Below are 20652 nucleotides of genomic sequence, written 5' to 3'. Positions count from 1 at the left end.
AGTTCAGAGGCTATCCCAGTATTACTTCTTGGACCTCGTCAAGCCCTATTTCTTCCTGTGTCTCTATGGTAATGGGTGGCGGGGGCAAATTTGCCCTGGGAAGGCCTGCGCCACTGTCCAGCTGGGAAAACAAATTTACTTTATCTAGTAAAGCATTAAGCAAGGAGCCCTGCTTCCCCACTTCCTAATTTATTCATCCAAAAAAGTTTTAACAGCACCTTAATTGCAAAATTTGCCACATTGTCATCATTCAAATGATTTAAGGATATGCCTTGTTCATGTGCTACAGAGGATACCGACTCAAGGGAAGGAGGCGTATCATCCATCACCAAGTTGGGGAATACCGACAGTCGTTCAGTCAACGGGGCCCCGGCAAATCCCACATACTCATTTTCCAAAGGATGGTGGTCCTCCAACAGAGAACCCCTAAGGTCATTTACAGGCTTTGTAGAAATGACATTGTTAAGGTGGTCCACTGATTTACTCACTTGATAGCATAAGTCTAGCAGTGAATTATTATCAATACCACCAAAAGAAGAGTGCGACAGAGATTTACTTGATTCTGGAGCTTCGTGAATCTGAGCATCAGTTGAAATTGGTCCTCTAGAAGGTTTTTGAAGAAATTTTGGTAAAAAAGGAGGATATTTCCCTGGATTTGCATGCACCTCGAGATGACCCAGCCCTTTTTGTTGTTTTCTTGGGGGGCTGTTGAGATTTCCTCAGAGTGCCCTGAGGTAGGTGCCCTCCGATACCCATTCTCTTTGCCATTTGGTTTTTGTTTCCTTAAGTTGTAAGTTCTTGGTTTAGTTGTAGTTTTCCCCGGCATACTGACTTCTTGGGTCGGGTAAACCATATGTGTAGAACGAGGCCCCCCGGACCAATCGTTCTTCAAACGCCCAGCCTCAAGCTATGTATTCCCTTCATAGGTTCAAAGGGGCCCTGCCCCGACAGTCACCATACAGAGGTTTCAAGTGGAAAAAGGTACCAGGTTTGACGTTGCTGTTGCGTTATATTCAAGGCACTCTCAGTCTCACCGCAGGCTCAAAGAGTCAATTCCCCCAACAGTCACCACACGGTATGGTACAAATGCCTGCTATACCAATAATCGGTATCAAGCAGCCCGCAAAAATAAAAAATAAAACCCTGTCAAAGTTAATTCCCACTGCACAAATCAAGAAAGGGCGGGCAAATTAGTTTACACTATTTCCAAGTACACAGATTTCATTTTGCTCATGATACACTTACTTTGAGTGTAATAATCTGGAAATCAGTCACAATCCTTTGTGAGCAGGGATACACTTTCCTCCAGGCAAGGCAGCGCCTCCACCTTCACCCACCACACGAACACTCAGCTCACTCTGCTCGCTCCGTGAGGTAGAGCCCTTATGAATGTTTTCAGATAGTGGCAGCAGGGAGCCTCGCCTCCCACAATAAACAGTGAAATAATCCTCTTGATGGGATCGTAGCACGACAGTATCTACAACTCACAAGAACACTCACCTCACTCCACTCGCTCCGCGAGGTAGAGCCCTTATGAGTGTTTTCAGATAGTGGCAGCATGGAGCCACGCCTCCCACAATAAACAGTGAAAGAATCCTCTCGCTTGGATCGCAGTACAGCAGTATCTCCAACTCACAGGAACACTAAGCTCAAGGAGATAGTAGTGATTTTTTCCTATACATCAATTGTCCAAAAAAAACAGAGGCACTGAATATTCCTCTTGTGTTTCTCAATTCTCAATTACACCTCATAGGGGTGTTCTCCAATACCATCCGTGTTACAAACGCATTGTTGACACCCTGTGTTCCAGCCACCTTGAACGGGTAGAGGCATAAACGTCTGCCCCAGTTAAAAGCCTTACTCAGGACATAAACAGGTATTCAAGATTCAATAAAAGTATCCTCACATGTAGGCGCTCATGAATAATTCTGGTAAGGCAACACTAATAAAAACCTGTCATCACATTTAAGTAAAAATAAAGCGAAAAGGCCTGCTGTGCATCAAATACAACTATAAAATGGTACATGCATATGGTTCCAGATGTTGCCTAATTATATTGTCAAAACTGAAGAGATTTACTTAAAAAACTAAAAATAATGTTCTTCAATGAAATGCAACCCTATAGACAGCAATAATATGCTATAAATATAAAATTAACCTCTCCAAAGAGATTATCTGCATTTTGCAAACTAGTTTACAAAACAAAACAGAGGGGGGTCTGGGAAACTCTCTACCAGCACGAACACAGCCCACTGACTTGTTCTTGGGTGGATGGCCCCTGGGAGAGTCTCAACCAAGTCTTTAGCTCACTGTTCTTTTCACAGAGAAGAAATTTCCCACACATCAATCTTTGTCCTGCCCAGGGGCAGTCCAGCACCGAAATGCTAGGCAATTCTCCTCTGAACAAGAGTACCACAGCAACCCCATACACGTGTTTCAGCCTAGTTGGGCATCATCAGTGAGGTGAAGCTGTGCCTCTCTAAGAGCAGTCAGCAAGGGGTCCACGTCTGGATTCCCCTGGTAACTTAGGGTGAGACCCAAATTTACTTGGTATGCAAAACAGAGGGCGTCTGGGAAACTCTCTACCAGCACGAACACAGCCCATTGACTTGTTCTTGGGTGGATGGCCCCTGGGAGAGTCTCAACCAAGTCTTTAGCTCACTGTTCTTTTCACAGAGAAGACATTTCCCCACACATCAGTCTTTGTCCTGCCCAGGGGCAGTCCAGCACCGAAATGCTAGGCAATTCTCCTCTGAACAAGAGTACCACAGCAACCCCATACACGTGTTTCAGCCTAGTTGGGCATCATCAGTGAGGTGAAGCTGTGCCTCTCCAAGAGCAGAGAGCAAGGGGTCCACGTTTGGATTCCCCTGGTAACTTAGGGTGAGACCCAAATTTACTTGGTATGCAAAACAGAGGGGGGTCTGGGAAACTCTTTACCAGCACAAACACAGCCCACTGACTTGTTCTTGGGTGGATGACCTCTGGGAGAGTCTCACCCAAGTCTTTAGCTCACTGTTCTTTTCACAGAGAAGAAATGTCCCCACACATCAGTCTTTGTCCTGCCCAGGGGCAGTCCAGCACCAAATGCTAGGCAATTCTCCTCAGAACAAGAGTACATAACAGAGGCGATTGGGAAGAATGAGTCCTGCTCAGGGGTCCTTTTGAAAACCAAAATCGCTGCAAGGTACCAATCCAGTACAGATGATGTGGTACAAGCAAAAGGATCCATCGCCCTCTCCCGGCACCAAGCTGAAGATGTACGCTACCCACAGGCATAAATGGGCTTAGTGCAGGCCTCCGAGCTTGGAGGAGTACGTCCAGGAGAACGTCCAGGACACTGACCGATGAATTCCACTCCTTATATCTCAGCCTCTCAGCATCCAGGCATGATGGGTCATGCTGCTAAGGTTCTGATGGAGCAACCACGGCTCTCACTTGGAGAACAGATTGACTCTCTGTAGAAGGTGCCAACGAGGGCACATAGACATTCTCAATTCTCCAGCCCCAGTCCACAGCATGGACCCGAATAGGAGCAGATTTCTGAGAAGCAGATAGGATGACAGGTATCAGTGGCAATGCATAAAGTAGGTCAAAAGTCCACTCGGCCGTTAGTGCATCCCGTACAACACCCTGTTGAGGAAATTCCCTGGAGCAAAACAACCTGCACTTCCTGTTCACATTGGAAGCAAAGAGGTCCACCTGAGGAGCCCCCCCCCCCCACCAGGAGAAAATCACTTCCAGAACTTCATTCCTGAGCTCTCTCTCATGGCTGAAGTATGTCTGATTAAGGCATCCGCAATGACGTTCTCCATCCCGGTGAGAGTAGCTGCCGTTAGAGTCACGCCGCAGTCGTACTACATAGTAACCCCAGTGGTTTTTCTTCTCTGCACAAAGGAGGGACCCTACGCCACCCTGCTTGTTGAGGTAGTGTATGGCTACTGTTTTGTCCATCAGGGCCTGCACAATCCAGCCCTGTACTGAAGGAAGGTGACCACGACCAGCCTAATTGCTTTCAATTCCAGCAAGTTGGTGAGTTCTCGGGACTTAGAGCGAGACCATAGGCTGCTCACCATCAGGTCTTGCAGGTGAGCACCCCAGCCGTTCAAGGACGCATCCGTGACTTCTGTCAGTTGTGGTCAGGCTTGCAGAAGCAATGCCCCTTTCAACAAGTTCACACGTGGGGACTACCCTGCCAGGTACCAGGATACCCTTGCAGAGACTTGCATAAGGTCGGATGTGTGCCCCTGGAAAGGGGACCGCTGAAAACAGAGAACCCGCGGAGTACCCACAGAGTCACTTTATGCAAAGCCATGCCTCCCTCACTATGAGAATGCAGGAAGCCATGAGACCTAGTAACCACATGAAGGTTGAGGGCATACCTCTCTGCTGTGGTTGGAGGACATGAATTATCTGTAAGATGTTTGCCACTCGATCATCGGAGGGATGCCCCTGCTCAGTCAAGTGTCCAAGACTGCCCCCATAAATCGGAGAGATTGGGATGGCCAGACCTGAGACTACTTGAAGTTCATTGAGAAGCCCAGCCTTTGAAGCAGGCTGCATATGCGGAACAAATGTGCCGACACTTGGTCTGGGGAGCAGGCTCGAACAAGCCAGTCCGCCAAGTAGAAAAATACATGAATGTCTTCCTTCCAGAGGCAAGCTGCTACCACTTCCAGCAGCTTAATGAAGACCCTAGGTGCCGAAGACAGACCAAATTATTGAACCTATAACTGATAGCGGCAATGGCACACCAGGAATCTGAGGTACTTCCTGTGCTTTAGGCGACTCAGCAAATGGAATGAGGGATTCTGGAGATCCAGCGATACCAGCCAGTACTGCATGTCGAGAGCTTGGAGGATCTGGGCCAGTGTAACCACCTTAAACTTTTCCTTGCGCAGGTACAGGTTCAAAAGCTGTACATCTAATATATGACACAATCCCCCATCTTTCATCGGTACCAGAAAATAGATTGAGTATCAGCACGTTCTGCTTAGCAGGGAACCTGTTGTATAGTGCCTTTTGCCAGAAGCCATTAAACCTCCAACACTAGCAAGTCTGGAGGCAAGCCTTAGCTAGTGCGAGGATGATCTGTAGGGCATTGAGTAATAAGAAGGCAATATCTCTGGTGAACAACCTGCAAGGCCCAGGCATTGGATGCAATGAGACACCATTCCATGCTGACAGGGCAATTCTCCCTCCTACCGGGGTTATGTGGTGGAAGTCTCCTTCACGGGGGCTTCACACATGGGGCTGCTGAGAGCACCACGGGCCTCCTCAACATTGTCAATTTATTTTATCAATGGTGCCATGCAGTCTGTGTTAAGTCCAGATGGCAGTATTTGACGGGATAGGCATTGATCACCCTCAGGTCAAGACTGCCTGAACCACAAACCATCACACCCCAAGCGTCTAGCATCTTGCTTTGTCTGTCAGGAGTCATGAAGGGGAAAGAGGACAAAGCAGTCTGAACCACAACAGTCTTAGAGGAAAGAAATGCTGGATCTAAAGGTGCCCATCAGTGCTTTTTCACTAGGTTGGCAGTTGCGACTGAAGCTAGTTTCTCCTAGATCTCCAACACTGGATGTTGAAGGGCAGTAAGGTCTCCTCCGACCACCCTCTTCCAGAACATCCATCAGCTCAAACTGAACCTTCATTCCGGAAGGGGCAGACAAACCAAGACCTCCACAACCTTTGCCATGGAGATGTGCCCAACCCACTCACCTCTTGGAAATTGGAGGCCAGGTCCATCAAATCTCCACCTTTCCCATAAAACTCCTCAGAGGAAATCCCTGACTTCCCTAGGGCTTCACGTCCAAAAGGGATGGGATCACCCTCCGCATCAAAGATGTCCCTCATCTTTCACATAAATGCTCCCATATTAAGCGGGGCGTATTCTGTAAGGAAGGCATGGTATCGAAGTAAGACAGACAAGTGATCACAGTTAAAGGGTGTTTATTTAACTTTAAGAAGGGGGTGAAAAGGAACAAGTTACTTACCTCTAACTGTTGTTCTCCAGCATGGGTCTGGCATGGATTCACATGCTCATGAATATTCCCCGTCGTCAGGCTAGGAATCCTCGGTAAAGAAAAATCAATATCAGTTTCATTTCTGATCTGTCTTTCGTAGTAGTAACCAATCACTGATCTCTGCGTCATACTGACCACAGCCAATGACTGCCCTCGCCCTAAGCCCCGCCTCTGGCAGCCATCTTCAGATTTGGTAGCACGTGAAGTGGCAGTATGACCAAGTGAAGAGCCGCAGAGGGGTAGGCGGGAGGGTTCGCATGTGAATCCATGCCAGAACCATGCTGGAGAACAACAGTTACAGGTAAGTAACTTGTTCCTTCTCCAGCATGGGGTCTGGCATGGATTCACATGCTCATGAATAAAAGAATACATAGCAGTAGACACATGCACAACCACGGGAGGTGGCAAAGGCTCAACATTAATCATTATATCCAAAACTCAACATTAAGCAATTCTTACCTCCTCACCAGGCTCACCTTAGGCGAACAGGTTGCGCAGCACTGCTTGGCCAACCCTGGACTCCTCCCTGGAATCCCGATTGATGCAGTAGAATTTCGTGAAGGTGTGCGTCGACCTCCACGTAGCAGCCCTGCAGATGTCCAGCAAGGGCACACCAGAAAGGAACGCCGTGGTAGCTGCGATCGCTCTGGTGGAATGGGCTCTCGGACGGCCAGGCAGCGGTCGGTTTGCCAACCGATGACAGTACATGATACAGCCGGAGAGCCATCTGGAAATGGAGGCCTTCGAGAGAGCCTTCCCCTGATTGACAGGTCCAAAGTTCACAAAAAGTTGTGACGTCTTCCGAAAACACTTCGTGCGGTCCACGAAGAACTTCAGCGCTCTAGCCACATCCAGCGAGTGCAAAGTCCTTTCAGCCGGCGACGAAGGCGACGGGAAGAAAACAGGCAACACCAAGGGTTCGTTGAGGTGGAAGTCCGACGGCACCTTGGGCATGAAGGAGGGGTGCGTCCTGAGCACTACCCTCGTGTCATGAAAAGTCAAGTACGGGGGCTTGCAGGAAAGGGCCTGGATCTCTCCCACCCGTTGTGCGGAGGTGATGGCCACAAGAAACGCTGTTTTCCACGACAAGAACTTCAACGGAGCCGAGTGCAGAGGCTCGAACGGAGGTCCCATGAGCTTGGTCAGCACCACGTTGAGCTCCCACGCCGGAGCCTTCACCGGCGGGAACGATCTGAACAGTCCCTTCATGAATTCCTTCACCAGACGATGAGACCACAAAGACGTCCGCCCCGTGGTTCTGGTGTATCGGGAGATCGCAGCAAGATGAATCTTGATGGACGCGTGCACCAGTCCAGCCTTGGCCAGCGTCAGTAGGTACGGCAGTACCTGGGGAGCCGTAATCCGTAGAGGGTTAATCTTCTGTGCGTGGCACCAGACAGAGAACCTCTTCCATTTGTGGCCATAGCATTTAAGAGTTGAGGAAGCCCTGGCCTTTGCAAGAACCTCTCTGCAGTCGGCCGGTATGTCGTAGCCTCCAAACTCTAACGCTGCAGGAGCCAGGCCTGCAAGTTCAGCGACTTCGGGTCGTGATGGAGGATGGCGCCTCCTTCCCTGGAGAGAAGATCCGCGTCCACTGGCAGCTTGATTGACGGGGACGCTGACAAGTCCAGAAGGTCCGGGAACCATATCTGCCTCGGCCACGCAGGTGCGACGAGGATCATCCTCCACCGTGACCTCTTGAGCTGGTTGATGAGCCGGATCAGCAACGGCAATGGAGGGAACGCGTATAGAAACAGGCACTCTCAGGGGAACGAGAAAGCATCGCCCATGCTCCTCGGCTGGGGAAACCTGCTGGCGAACCTCCAGCACTTGGAGTTCGTCGCCGTCGCGAACAGATCGATCTGGGGTGTGCCCCACCGTCAGAAGAGGCGGTCCACTAGATCCTGTCGTAGTTCCCACTCGTGGCACGAGCACAGCTCTCTGCTGAGCGAGTCGGCGATGGTGTTTTTTATTCCTGCCAGATGAAACAGCACCAGAAACATCCCTTGGGCGACGGCCCAATGCCACAGATCCTGCGCCTCCTTGGACAGGGCTGGGGATCTGGTACCGCCCTGCTTCCTGATGTAGAACATGGTGGTGGTGTTGTCGGTGAAGATCCTCACCACCTTGCCCTTGAGGGACGGAAGAAAGGACCTGAGGGCCCAAAACACTGCACGGAGCTCCAGGACGTTGATATGGAGGGACTTCTCCGTCGGAAGCCAAAGGCCTCTCGCGTGCAGATTTTCGGTGTGCGCTCCCCACCCTTCCAGGGAGGCATCCGTGGTCACTGTCTCCTGGTGGCCGGGGGTCTGGAAGTCCATGCCCGCCGTCAGATGCGCGCGGGTGCCCCACCACCGGATCGCTCGTCGGAAACTCTCGTCGAGTGTGATCCTCTCCTCGAAGCTGCCCGTCGTCTGGATCCAGCGCGCGTCCCGGAACTCCTGCAATGGGCGCATCCAGAACCTGCACAGGCGGATGAGATAAATGCAAGAAGACATCATTCCGAGGAGGGACTTGATGGACCTCACCCTGGCCGCGTCCGCAACCAGCATCCGCTGCACCTTGCCCAAGATGACCCTCGTCCTTTCCTCCGACAGAGAGGGCAGAAGCGACACTGTGTCGAGCTTCGCTCCCAGAAACTGTGCGTCTTGCGCGGGCACCAGGTGGGACTTGGCGTAGTTTATGGAGAATCCCTGGTCCGTAAGTAGTTGGACGGTCCTTGCCGTGTGCTCCACGGCAAGCTCCTTCGTCTTCGCTCGGATGAGCCAGTCGTCCAGGTAGGGGTAGACGTGGATCCCCTCTAGGCGCAGCCGCGCCGCCACCGGTGCAAGGCACTTGGTGAACACCCTGGGTGCCGACCTCAATCCGAAGGGAAGGGCTTTGAACTGGTAGTGACGCCCTTGGACCACGAATCTGAAAAACTTTCGGTGTCCCTTTAGGATGGGGATATGGAAGTAGGCATCCTCCAAATCCAACGACGACAGGAAATCGCCCTCCTCCAGTTGACCCAGGACGTGTTGGAGGGTGACCATCCTGAACTTCTGTGCCTTGATGAATTTGTTCAGTCGTCGTAGGTCCAGGATGGGACGCCATCCTCCCGTCTTCTTCTTCACGAGGAAGTATCTTGAGTAAACTCCGGAGCCCTGAAGCCTCTTTGGGACGAGCTCGATGGCGCCCTTCCTGAGCATCGCCCTTACCTCCAAGAGAAGTTGAGGGACGTGATGTTCCTTCCTGGCCACAGGGAGGACACGCGGGCACCTCTTTAGAAACTCGAGCGCGTGACCCTGAGCCAGGGCGTCCAGCACCCAACGGTCGGTGGAGATGGACTCCCACACGCTGACGAAGCTCGCCAGCCGGCCTCCCACCGGGGTGCTTCGGTGGGGGCCCGACCCCACGGCCAGTTCAGTCCTGCTTCGACGAGGCTTTGCCGCCTTGTCCTCCTTGGCGACGACGGCAGGGTCCGCCCGACTTGCCTCGTCCCCTGTAGGCTTCCTGTGATGACGAACGGGCTGCTTGAAGATAGGTGGGAAATCCGCCGCTGGAACCTTTGGAGGCACCCTGTTTGCCTCTGCCGCTCCGAAAGGGCAGCCGTCGTTGCTGGAGAACACCAAGAGCCCGGGCCGTCTCCGTGTCCGCCTTGATGGCCTGTAGGGAATCGTCCACTGTTTTCCCAAACAGGTTGCTCCCGTCGAACGGCATGTCCAAGACTCTGGTCTGCACGTCCTGACGGAAGTCAGTAGCCTTGAGCCATCCACACCGCCTAAGGCACACGCCGTAGCCGAACTGGCGAAATCCAGTGTCCGTGATGTCCGTCGCTATCGTAATGGCGTGGTCCGACGCCACTTCTCCTTCCTGCAAGATCTCTAGGGCCTCCGCCCTCTTGTCGTCTGGTAGGAAGTCCAGCAGGGGGGCGAGTTTGTACCACAACTCCCTGCCGTAGCGGGCTACGATAGCCAAGGCGTTGGCAGCCTTAATCGTCGTCGCTGCCGATGAGATGACTCTGCGTCCCATCGTGTCCAATTTCTTTCCCTCGCCGTCCGGCGGGGAGGTTGACGTAGAGGCCGCGCCCCCCCCGCTTTCTTCCTGGCCGCCGCGGAGACGACCGAGTCCGGGTCGGCTGTGCCCGAAGGCACAAGGGGGCCGCGTCCGGGACCCGGTACTTCTTCTCGTACCGATCCCTTCTAGCCGGCGTTGTGGATGGGTTCTTGAGGAGGGCGAGACCCTCATCCCAGATATCGTCCAGTAGAGGTACAGCGAGGACCGTCTTCCTCTTGGTCTCGCGCCGTTGATAAAGGAAACCTTCCTTCTTCTTCTCTTCCGGGCAGAGCTGGAAAAGCTCGGATGCCATGGCGATCATAGCGTGAAACGATCCAATCTCGTCGGGCGGGGAAGCCCGGGTGGGAGGTGACGACGGGAGATCCTCGTCGTAAACCTCGTCGTCAGTACCCGTCGCGGCCGTGTCAGTCCCCGTATCATCCCCACATGTCGTGGACGGGGAGGAGGGCTGAGCAGGGCGCGAAGGTTGAAAAGGAGGTGGAGGATGAATCCTTCTTCTCTTAAGAGGAGGGCTCCCAGAAGGGCCTGGGTCCGGGTCCCCCGTCGGGAGCGGTTCCTCCGTTGGTGGTAACGGCAGTCTCGTCCTTATCTCCGAGCATAAGGACTGTATAGCCAACAAAATGGCCGCCGAGTTGTCTTGCGGCACTGGTTGAGGGGGTTCCGACGGGCGATCAGGAGCCCCGTCGGCACCCTCGACGTTCTCGTCGTCTCCCACGTCGGGGTCCCTCCCGACAGGATGGTCTTCCTCCACGCCAGCGCCGTGGCCTAAGACTTCGATCAGCTCCTCCTCAGAGGTTGAAGCCAAATCCACGACGACCTCCTGCCCCCCCTTTTTCTTCTCCGTCGGAGGTTTCATGGGGGTCCTGTCGATGGGCATGAAAGAGGACTCCCTCCGCGGTGGCAGGGAGATTCTGGGCCCCGAGGTCGCCACCACTGGTGTAGCCTCCACAGGCTGAGCCAGGGCCGCCGCGACTGTCTCGATAGAGGCCTTGGCCGGATGGATCAAGGCTTTCACCACCTTAGGTGCGCTCACCGCCTTCTCCTTGGGGGGAGGGTCACCACCTCGCTCCCCCTCCGATGGGGCCTTCGAGCACGACCGGGGTCTCTCCAGGAGCTTCGCCGGGTGCTCGGCCTTTCTCTTACCCGAGCCAGAGCGTTGGCTCGTGGTTCATGGCGCCGGGGAGGATGCGCCCTGCCTGGTGCCCGTAGAGCGCGACCGTTCGGCGCTCCCGGTGCCAGCGGACTTGCGGTGCTTGGCCTTCTGTTGGACCCCCATCGCCGGGGCGCCCTCAAAGGTCTTAGAAGACCGCTCGGACTTCTTCTTCTTCTTCTCGCCTGAGGGGCTCTTTCCTTCCAGCCAGTTGGCGAGACACTGATGGCGGTCCTTCATGGTCCGCTCCGACATATTGCCGCAAAACGCACAGTCCTTCTCCACGTGCGTCTTGTCTTCATGCAGGCAGTAAAGGCAAAGGGAGGGGCGTAGAAGAATCCGACACGGGTCCCCGTTGATCGGATAAAGAAACGGTGGAGCTTGAGGCTCTTTTGACCAAAAAAGAGAACATTTTCCTAAGAAAAAGCGCGAAAAAAGCACTAACGCTCGAGAGCAATAGCACGAGGATCCCAACACTTGAACGTGCGGTAAAAATCTGAAGATGGCTGCCAGAGGCGGGGCTTAGGGAGAGGGCAGTCATTGGCTGTGGTCAGTATGACGCAGAGATCAGTGATTGGTTACTACTACGAAAGACAGATCAGAAACAAAACTGATACTGATTTTTCTTTACCGAGGATTCCCAGCCTGACGACGGGGAATATTCATGAGCATGTGAATCCATGCCAGACCCCATGCTGGAGAAATGCCTATTTAAATCTAAATCCACAGATGGGAGCAAGCTACGACCATCAAATAGTAATAATGCAGTCCTAGTGGAGTCTTGTCAAAATAAAAGAGCCTATACTAAAAAACCTATTGCCAATACTTACCGCTAATTTACAAATAATGTGGGGGAATGTTCATGTAAAAGAAGAAGTGCTTACAAAATGATAAGTCAGGATGTTGGGCTGTTGGCCTCATGTTTTCAGCATGGGGCAAGCACACATTCTGGCTTCCTCGACACGAGGATACAGTTCCATTTCCGGCATCGGGGCCTTTGTGCCCAAGTCTCTTCCCTCATCAAAGTCTCTTGATTCAGAGGGCCTGATATATAAAACAAAAACAGAATGTTCTTTTCTTCTTAAAATTATGTGATTCGGGTGTCTCTTCCTCGATCCCCCTCGGCCGGTCTCAGATCCCTTTTCTATCATTGTGGATCCCCCTCTTCCAGGCACATATCCCTTTATTTTAAGGTCCCAAAAATATTTCTTCTCGGATGACTCACGGTTCACCGCGTATCCCCCTTAGGCGGGCTCAAATCCCTTTTCCACTTTTAATTAATCTCCCTCAGCCAGGCCCAGACCAATTGTAGTTCACTTTAAACTTATCGAAGACTTTAGAATGTGCAAAGGGTTTAGCTTGACTAGTCGCAGGACCACTTTGATACAAAGTTCCTTTTTTACAATGCAGTCGCCATTCAGTTGGATACCTAACAGAGACCTTCGAAAAAGCATCCACGTGGCGCGGGGCCTCTCTGTCCACTGTATTTTATTTGGCTTTTTCAAAGTACATTCTCTCCTTTAATTTCCACTTGTTCACGCCTCTCCTTACATTTGCGTCAACCACTGTCCTTTGTGGATTTCTTCATACAATGTTGCCGCTTGCAACCTTGGTACAAGCACAAGCTGATTTTGTATCAGTTTCTCCGACTCACCGGCTGTGCTGCTTTTACTGGTGCAGCTTTCCTGCAGGAGCAAAGGACAGTACCACAGAGGCAATCGCTCTTCCCGGCCTGGGTTATCGCCACAGGGGCACCCCAGACACCTTTGATGCACAGCGTAGGATTGTTGAGCTTCAGTTCCCGGTCTTAGGCTTCTCACTTTCCAAGGCTTGCAGAAATAACAGTTTCTAGAGGTCAAGGGTACTTCCCTCCTTGCAACCCTCTCCGGTCTCGCCGCCTTTCTTCTTGTGTTAAACTGCCATCTTGGAACTGCTGCTTCCTCGTGTGCTTTTCGTCCCTCAGAGTGTGCTTTCGTGCTCTGCCTTTTATCCGTGTGGGGAAGTATGATGGAAATCAGTTGTGTGTTATGATCAGTAATTGCCTGACCTTGTCTGACATGGTGTTGGGACATGTCAGGTATACGGTTCTGGTGTTAGTCCATTGTCGCTTACGATGAACTGTCCCTGAGAAAGTGTTCATGGAGGGAAAGGGGTGGGGGGATGAGCTGCTACGTATCCTACCTGGTAGGATGGTGAAAGGGTGTTACATGGTAGGGGGATACTGCGTCTCACACTTCGGTGTCCCACTTCCACTCCCTGAAGATCCCTCATCCAGGTGATCCTCCTCTACTGGTCCACCCCTAGGAACTAGTTCCAATAGCGATGGCTGTGTCCTGGCCACCTGGATGCCAGATCCCCGGGAACTAGCTAGTGACACTCCTTTAGGTTTCTCACAATTCCTGAGCAGTCTCAGAAGAGGGAGCTTGCACCAAGTGACGCACATCGGTTCAGCACAGCGATGGGTTTCCCCACAGGGGAGCCATGGGCGAGCCTAAAGGTGTATGGCCGTGGTCCCAGGCAGGGTCCTTGCTGGTTTGTCCGAGGGCGGTGGGCCCTGATGGCTCTGCCAATGCTGACGCTGAAGCTGCAGGTGCTATGCCCAGAGGTGTAGACAAGATTGTGTAACAAGTGGGGTCTGGAGCTAATGTAGTAGGGACCACCCTAAGGGAGGCCTGCTTGTACTGCCCCCTGCCGATTGGGCATGAGCAACTGAGCATAGCGAGGCAATGCAAAACAATCAAGGGCGATTCGGATGGATTGTCCCCCTGGGAATTATTTTGAAATAATGGGTTAAAATCGTGAATTTTACAGTCCACTTTCTTGAAAACATTTTAATCTGTTTTGTAGGCTAGGACATGAAAAAAGTCCATTATATGACAAGTCACCAACAATGCAGATGAGCATTTTCCAATGCATCTTCAATGTGTTCTGCAAGTGTAAAAAACATTTTCATACTGATTGTGCCCAAACATGTCTATTCTGGTGCACCTATATATGCCAGTATTCTCAGATAAGAAAATGCTCATGTTTGCTTTGCCCACACGGTAAGTAATGATACTATACCAAAACAAGTTCATGCTGGCTCTGCAAATGTATACCAATGTATACCAGAATCCCAACATAATAGCATACTACTATTAACTTTGCCTTAATGCCAGTAAAATAATAACACAGTAAGAAAACATGTTCTTGCTGGAGAGACAAATCCCCTCCCCATATAAGAATACTCATCGTGTTGTATTTGCCCCTAATTCCAGTAAATGGTACTACACCATAGTCGCCTGTGTGCAGCTAGAGAATGGGACTGGGCGACCCTGGGGACAAGGAACTGACAGACACTCTATGATGCAGTCCCCAGAGTAAGTAAACTGTGGTTCCAACAGTCTTCACAGTCCATTCATTGCATTGCATGTTTACCCATCCCTTTTGTCCCCAAAACCCTTTAGCAGCATGTGATGAAGTAATGTCAGGAGGAACAAAATGGCAGATGGTCAAAGGACTGCACAGTTCACAGAGCCAACACAGTGAGTGTCCGCAAACTCCATAAGACAAATAGGGAGAACTGGTTCAATAGTACTCCATAAGACAAATAGGGAGAACTGGTTACAGATGTTTGGGAGAGCTGCTCGGCCAGAGGCTTGTGGGGCTTGCTCACTCCCAATTGCCAGGACCCACAAATGTAAAAAAATCTAAAACCTTACGCAATGATATAATGCATGAGACACTGGACCTCACAACCCTGTCACATGAGCTCAATGAAGAAATAAATCAAAGATGGCGGATGGATGTATCATCACATCAGCTAGCAGAGTTGCAGCACAGACCACTAACCTGGTACTAGAACCTTGCAAATCTGTAGTACACACAACCAGCACCCAATCACTAAACAGCCTGTACAGATCTTACACCTGAACACACTTTAGCAGTTAAACTGCCCGGGCCCAATACCACACAGTGATAAAAGGAGAGCGAGTCTGATGTGAGGTGTGGAAGTCCGGAGTACGGAAAGCGAGGTGCAAGTTACAGCGTGGTGGTGCCGTGAGAAGGGAAAGAGGAGAGAGAGGGAGGCGGAGGATGTAAGCAAATAGAGAAGGAGAGATGGCCTCAGGGTCCAAAACCTGCAAAAGAGTCTGACACTCACCCTCTGTGCAGATAATTCATGGCACCAGGGGTGGTTGTGTCAGGTATCCATCAAGTCAAGGAAAACCAACAGGACATCTTGATAAAAGCCAAGAAAGACTATAGAGCAAAGCCAAATAAAAAGGTGGTGGGCACTATAAATCCTAGAGATTGTACTAAAGCTATTTGCCACCAAGAACACAGATTTGTATGATGGTGGAGAGTCATAAAATCAGAGGACCATGGTTCTAAGTGAAACTTATCCAAAAGTATGCCTATTGAAGAAACCCACCCAGTAGGCTCTGTTACACTTACTCCCCTTTTTTGGCATTCACTACAGGAAAAGTGACATTACACCTTGGCTTTAAATTGTTGGTCAAAGTCTTGACCAGAAAAGTATGTTACCCCCACTTATATAATAAAAGCTTAAATCTTAGTAATGTCCACTTATAAAAGCCTACATCGTATTCTCTTCAAGAATAATAATGCGTTGACTTTTGGTCTATGCGGTTCTGTGTCCTGTACTTTGCTGCATCTCGAAATATTGAAATCTGACTTTTTTTAAACAGCTGATCATTAGATTAGATGGATGCTGTCAGTAAAATAAACATATTTAAATGCATTTTTATCTAACAACGGATTATTAACTACAAAATCATTCCAGCTGGTCAGGTAAAATGTTGCCTAATTTTCCCGGAGGAACCTGGAGATTTTGGATACTATGTTAATATATTCAGTGCAATTTGAAATTATCAATGGTTCATCACACAACGAACCAATGTTTTATTATCCTGAAAATGGTTGCCTTTACTTTCATACCTTAACACTAGTTTGTTTCAGTGTTGCCAACAAAGAATTGTAAGGTCACATTTTACAAGCAGTTCAAAAGATGCACAAACAAATTTGCATATCGGAAGCAATCAAATTGAACAAAACATACCTGGGCTGTTGCGAGTGAATAGTACAAGCCCTTTTTCTCCATTAATTCAGAATGTGTTCCTTTTTCAACCACTGCCCCATCATCAATTGCCACTATGAGATCGGCATTCCAAACTGTAGTGAGCCGATGAGCTATTACTATAGTAGTACGTCCTTTACTTGCCTAAAATGGAATTGGTAGGTAAATTGAAGGTCAACAAAACAAACAAACTACAGATTTCCTTTATGTTTGTCTAAATAACAGTTGTGATTTAGAAGTAGGGTGTGATATAGTTCACATAACAAGGCAATGTTCTTGGTCTGTTCCAGAGAAAGAAACACAATTGGATTTTACAAGGTATATATGGTATTGCAAATAGACAGAAGCTATAGAATGGTAAATTATCTCCCCCAATTTAAGAACACTCTGCCCATGTACACTGGGGAGCCGCATTTCTCAAGTTGCATTTCACTGTCAAATCATTTAACGAATTGGTGTTCATAGAGTACTCATTTACAAGGGTGTACCCTTTTCATGACATGTTTGAATGTGTACATTATTTTTTATTTTATTTTATTTTTAATAACTCCTACTTTTTGAGGTACTGGTTTGGAGAGGTTGTAGGGGTAAATCAAACACAAAAAAGGCTGCCTCAATTTAAAGTGGAACGATGCTGGAATAATGCATTGTTTTATTCCCATGTGTGCATACATTCTATTTAATGACCTTGCCAAAAGTGTACCTGCGGGATGCAGGCAGTGGCTTCCTCCTTTAAGAGATAGCATCCCACAAATGGCATAGAGTTTCACAAATACCAGGAGCCCATTTGAACCTCCACAAAGGCTGAGGTTTAGAATAACTTTAAATTGACAGCAGGAAAAAGAATTGTGGAATGGATAGCTGATAGAAAAGGATTGTTGGCAGAAGATTCAGGCACAGCCCTTCCTCCTCTTCCTGTAGATATGTTTTGCTTGAAGAAAGTGCTGTTTGTGTTAGAAGAGGGGCCGTAGCTCTTTGAAAGATGTTGAATAATGCACGTTTTCATACGGGAATACTAGTACAAAGATTTAATTGCTCAATTTAATATCACCCCTTTGGGAGGAGGAGCTGACACTCTTTTTACTGATTTTCTGAACAAAGATCCTGTACATCCTGCTTTACGTGCCTCTTGGTGCAGAGATTTGGCTGCTGGTTCAGATTAGTATGTGGTTATAAAGAGGTAAGGAATGCCAGGATATGCCTCAGTGGTGCCCAGTCACGCTGCAGCTGTTTGACTGACTGAAAACCCCTAGGAGAAGTACACAAGTAGCCATCAAAAGGTACAGTGGTGCTGTGGGTGCTAAGTATTTAAATGTTCAACCAGAAGCTACATATTTCTAAATAGCTGGTTTTCCTTAAAGCCTTCCCTGGCCCAATAGGGACTAGTTGGAGACTATTTAGAGGAAGGCAGAAACAGATAGGATGAGCAAACGCACATCCGCACATACACAGGTTTGGATCGGATATGTAAACGAAAAACACCAGGTCCAAGGGTGGAATTGCCAATCCGTATTAATGTCCAACATTGGTGGTAGAACAAAAAGTGATACAGAAACGGGAGGTCAGCCACTTAAGGAAATGGCCATTTTCCTGCGATGTTTGTCTGTGGTGCTGGAGCAGATATTTGTTGTGGATCAAACTTTCATATGGACTGACTGCCCCATTACAGTTTCTTCAAAATGGCTCACCTGTGTTGTCTCGTTTTAGTGCTGGTGGTGACTGCAAACATTAAAAATGGGTGCAGCTATAGTATTTTCACAGTTAATAGAGCAGGGGAATTATCCCAATGGCCTGTTTCTATGTGAGGGAGAGAGACGATATATATACTCTGTTTCAGAAACACACAGACTGTGTTCCGGACGTTCCCTCTTTCAGCAAATTAAAGGGATCACGGTCTCAGACTCACAAATATATGTATTCCTTTCAATACAGAAACAATTGGCTTGAACTTGGTTCCCTATGGTAAATGGGTTGATAAATATTTTCCAAAAGAAAAGTGACCATTTGACAGTAGTGCCTTTGCAGGCCAGCGCCATTATGGAAATACACATATTTGCTGTATCAGAATTGATGCATTGAAAATAACATTACAGTACCATTTGGGCTTTGCATACTCAAAATCTATAGCTACATGTGAATATGTTTTCACATTTGTTTACATATTTGCTCACCATGTTCTTGCATTTGTCACTTACAGAGATAGCATCATGTAAAGCTTTCTAAGGGACAAATACAAGAACATGCTAGGCAAATATGTAAATGTGAAAACATATTCACAGGTAGCTATAGATTTTGAGTATGCAAACAGATATCTATGTTAAGACTGCACCAATAAATAGCCAACACTGTTCTGAACAAAAATATCATCCTCTGTTTGCCTAGGTACACTACAAGACTAAGGAGAACAATTTGTTTGAAAAACAACAGAGGGAGGTTTGCGAAAAACTATGGTCCAGGAGAGTAAAGGCACCCTGCTATCAATACGGATTATAGCATCTCTGCTATCTGATTCCCATAGGCGAAACAAGGATGTCAGTACCTTTTCGAGTGCTGCTTGAACTACTGATTCACTTTCGGTATCAAGAGCAGACGTGGCTTCATCCAGCAACAAAATTTTCGGATTACGGACCAATGCCCGTGCAATGGCTATTCTCTGCTTCTGGCCTCCGCTCAGCTGGGCACCTCTTTCTCCCACCAGGGTGTCAAATTTCTATAGGAAAGTAAAACAAAAGTGGGGAAAATTGCTTCTGTGAAATAACCAATTTTTTTACAGACCTCAGTTACAGAAATGTCTCGGAGCTTGGGTCAAATAATTGCTGCTTTTAATAAAGTGGCCTTCTCCTCCCCAAACACGTGCGTTCCCATCCAGCAGCAGCTTGCGTCTTCTGAACTAAGTAGTTAGGTGTTTGTTGAAGTTACTAATTGGTAGTCAACGCATAGTAATGTTACAGGCTACAATAGCAGTTGGTTCATGTTTGGGTGGCACACAGGCTTCTAATTTTATTTTATTTTCTGAGCTGTTCTTACGGTTTTCTGGTCAAAAGCATTTAGAAGAAATATCTAGTTGCAAGTTCTAGTGCACTGATACGTCAATGTGAAATAAATGCTATATTTATAGACTAGCGGAAGGCAAAGTTAAGGTTAAGAGGAATTATGAGCATCGATGCCTAGATATAGATAAACATGTTTGACTTCCCATCAAACGTTTTCAACAAAGAGCCCAAACAGTGTTCATAATGAATGTTTGTTTTTCTTAAAGAGGAAACGTTTTTATTGAATAACTAATACTATAATAAACGCTGCAGTTCCTGGTGAACACTGTTCCTCACTGCGTGAGGAAATGCAACCTCACTGTGCTGTGATATCCCTCCTGTATTCAATTGCCAGGATGTTTTTGGTTGTTTTCCTGATTTATCGAGAAGTACAATAGGTCAGTCCACTCAGGCTCTCTGGGGAGGACAGGGTGTGGCGGCCTATTTGTGTTCTTGTGATATTAAAACATTTTGCCTACAGAATTATTGACTACACATTTGCTATAATTTTCTGGCCAAACCCTTCCCTGCACTATCATTGCTGCAAGATGCTAGCGCACAGACAGGCATAAACAATGTACATATGGGAAGAGCCAGTGTACATTCTGAGATTCGTCATGTGCTGCGCTACATTCTCCCACCACTCCATCAGACATATGGGGCTGTGGGAACATGAGTGTTGCCCTCTGTCAGAGTTAGCAGGAGAAGCGGGGCGGGGGGTCATTGTCAAAAGATACTGCAGTAGTGAAGGACAAAACATGTTTTGGGAGAATGAGACACTAAGGAACATGCTTCAATAGGAAAGGCATTTTTGTTGGTGGAGTCAGGTAAAAGTCTGATCACAGATTCTGTGGTAAAGAGTATGGTCCAGGATAGACATGGCCTTCTGTTATTGTTTTCTTTGAAGGGGAGGGAGTGTACAGGTCAATGCATACCTGTTCCCTTGGTCGTCCTTACATTCTAGGTTGACCACTGTGTTGTTTTAGAAATATAGTTGCACAGTTGGAAGATAGCAGGTGGCTGGCAATAAAAACACCAGAGTTGAAGATGGATCAGGCTCCCAACACCACCACCCATGTGTATGTGCTGAACGGGAAACGGAAGCACAGAAAGTGATTGGCACAGATAACTTGACAAGAACAAGAGACTGGAGAATTAATGAAGGAAACTAGAATCCTGGCTTGAATACCAGCCAGTGGACTAGAGAAAGAAGGGGAGCAGGAGGAAGTAGAGCACACAGGGGAGCAAGGATCTGAGGATGAAATTATGTGAAGAAAAAACAGGAACATAAGCACCAGTATCCCAGGC

The 20652-nt window shown here is 48.6% G+C and overlaps 1 protein-coding gene across 2 annotated transcripts in view; it reads right to left on the bottom strand.

The window, feature by feature from the left end:
• The window catches only part of LOC138569869 (ATP-binding cassette sub-family B member 5-like), a 1230756-nt gene that overhangs the window by 515955 nt on the left and 694149 nt on the right, over positions 1-20652 (bottom strand). For both annotated transcript variants that reach the window (XM_069648261.1, XM_069648260.1), the window contains 2 exons: positions 18852-19022; positions 16295-16456 (listed from right to left, as the gene is read on the bottom strand). In XM_069648261.1, coding sequence (XP_069504362.1) covers positions 16295-16456; positions 18852-19022 — 333 coding nt within the window. The remainder of the gene's footprint in view (positions 1-16294; positions 16457-18851; positions 19023-20652) is intronic.

This window comes from Ambystoma mexicanum, chromosome 2q, assembly GCF_040938575.1.
Source record: "Ambystoma mexicanum isolate Mex_15411 chromosome 2q, UKY_AmexF1_1, whole genome shotgun sequence".
Taxonomy (NCBI): domain Eukaryota; kingdom Metazoa; phylum Chordata; class Amphibia; order Caudata; family Ambystomatidae; genus Ambystoma; species Ambystoma mexicanum.
Note: the sequence above shows the minus strand (reverse complement) of the source record. Positions and strands in the feature narration are given on the sequence as shown.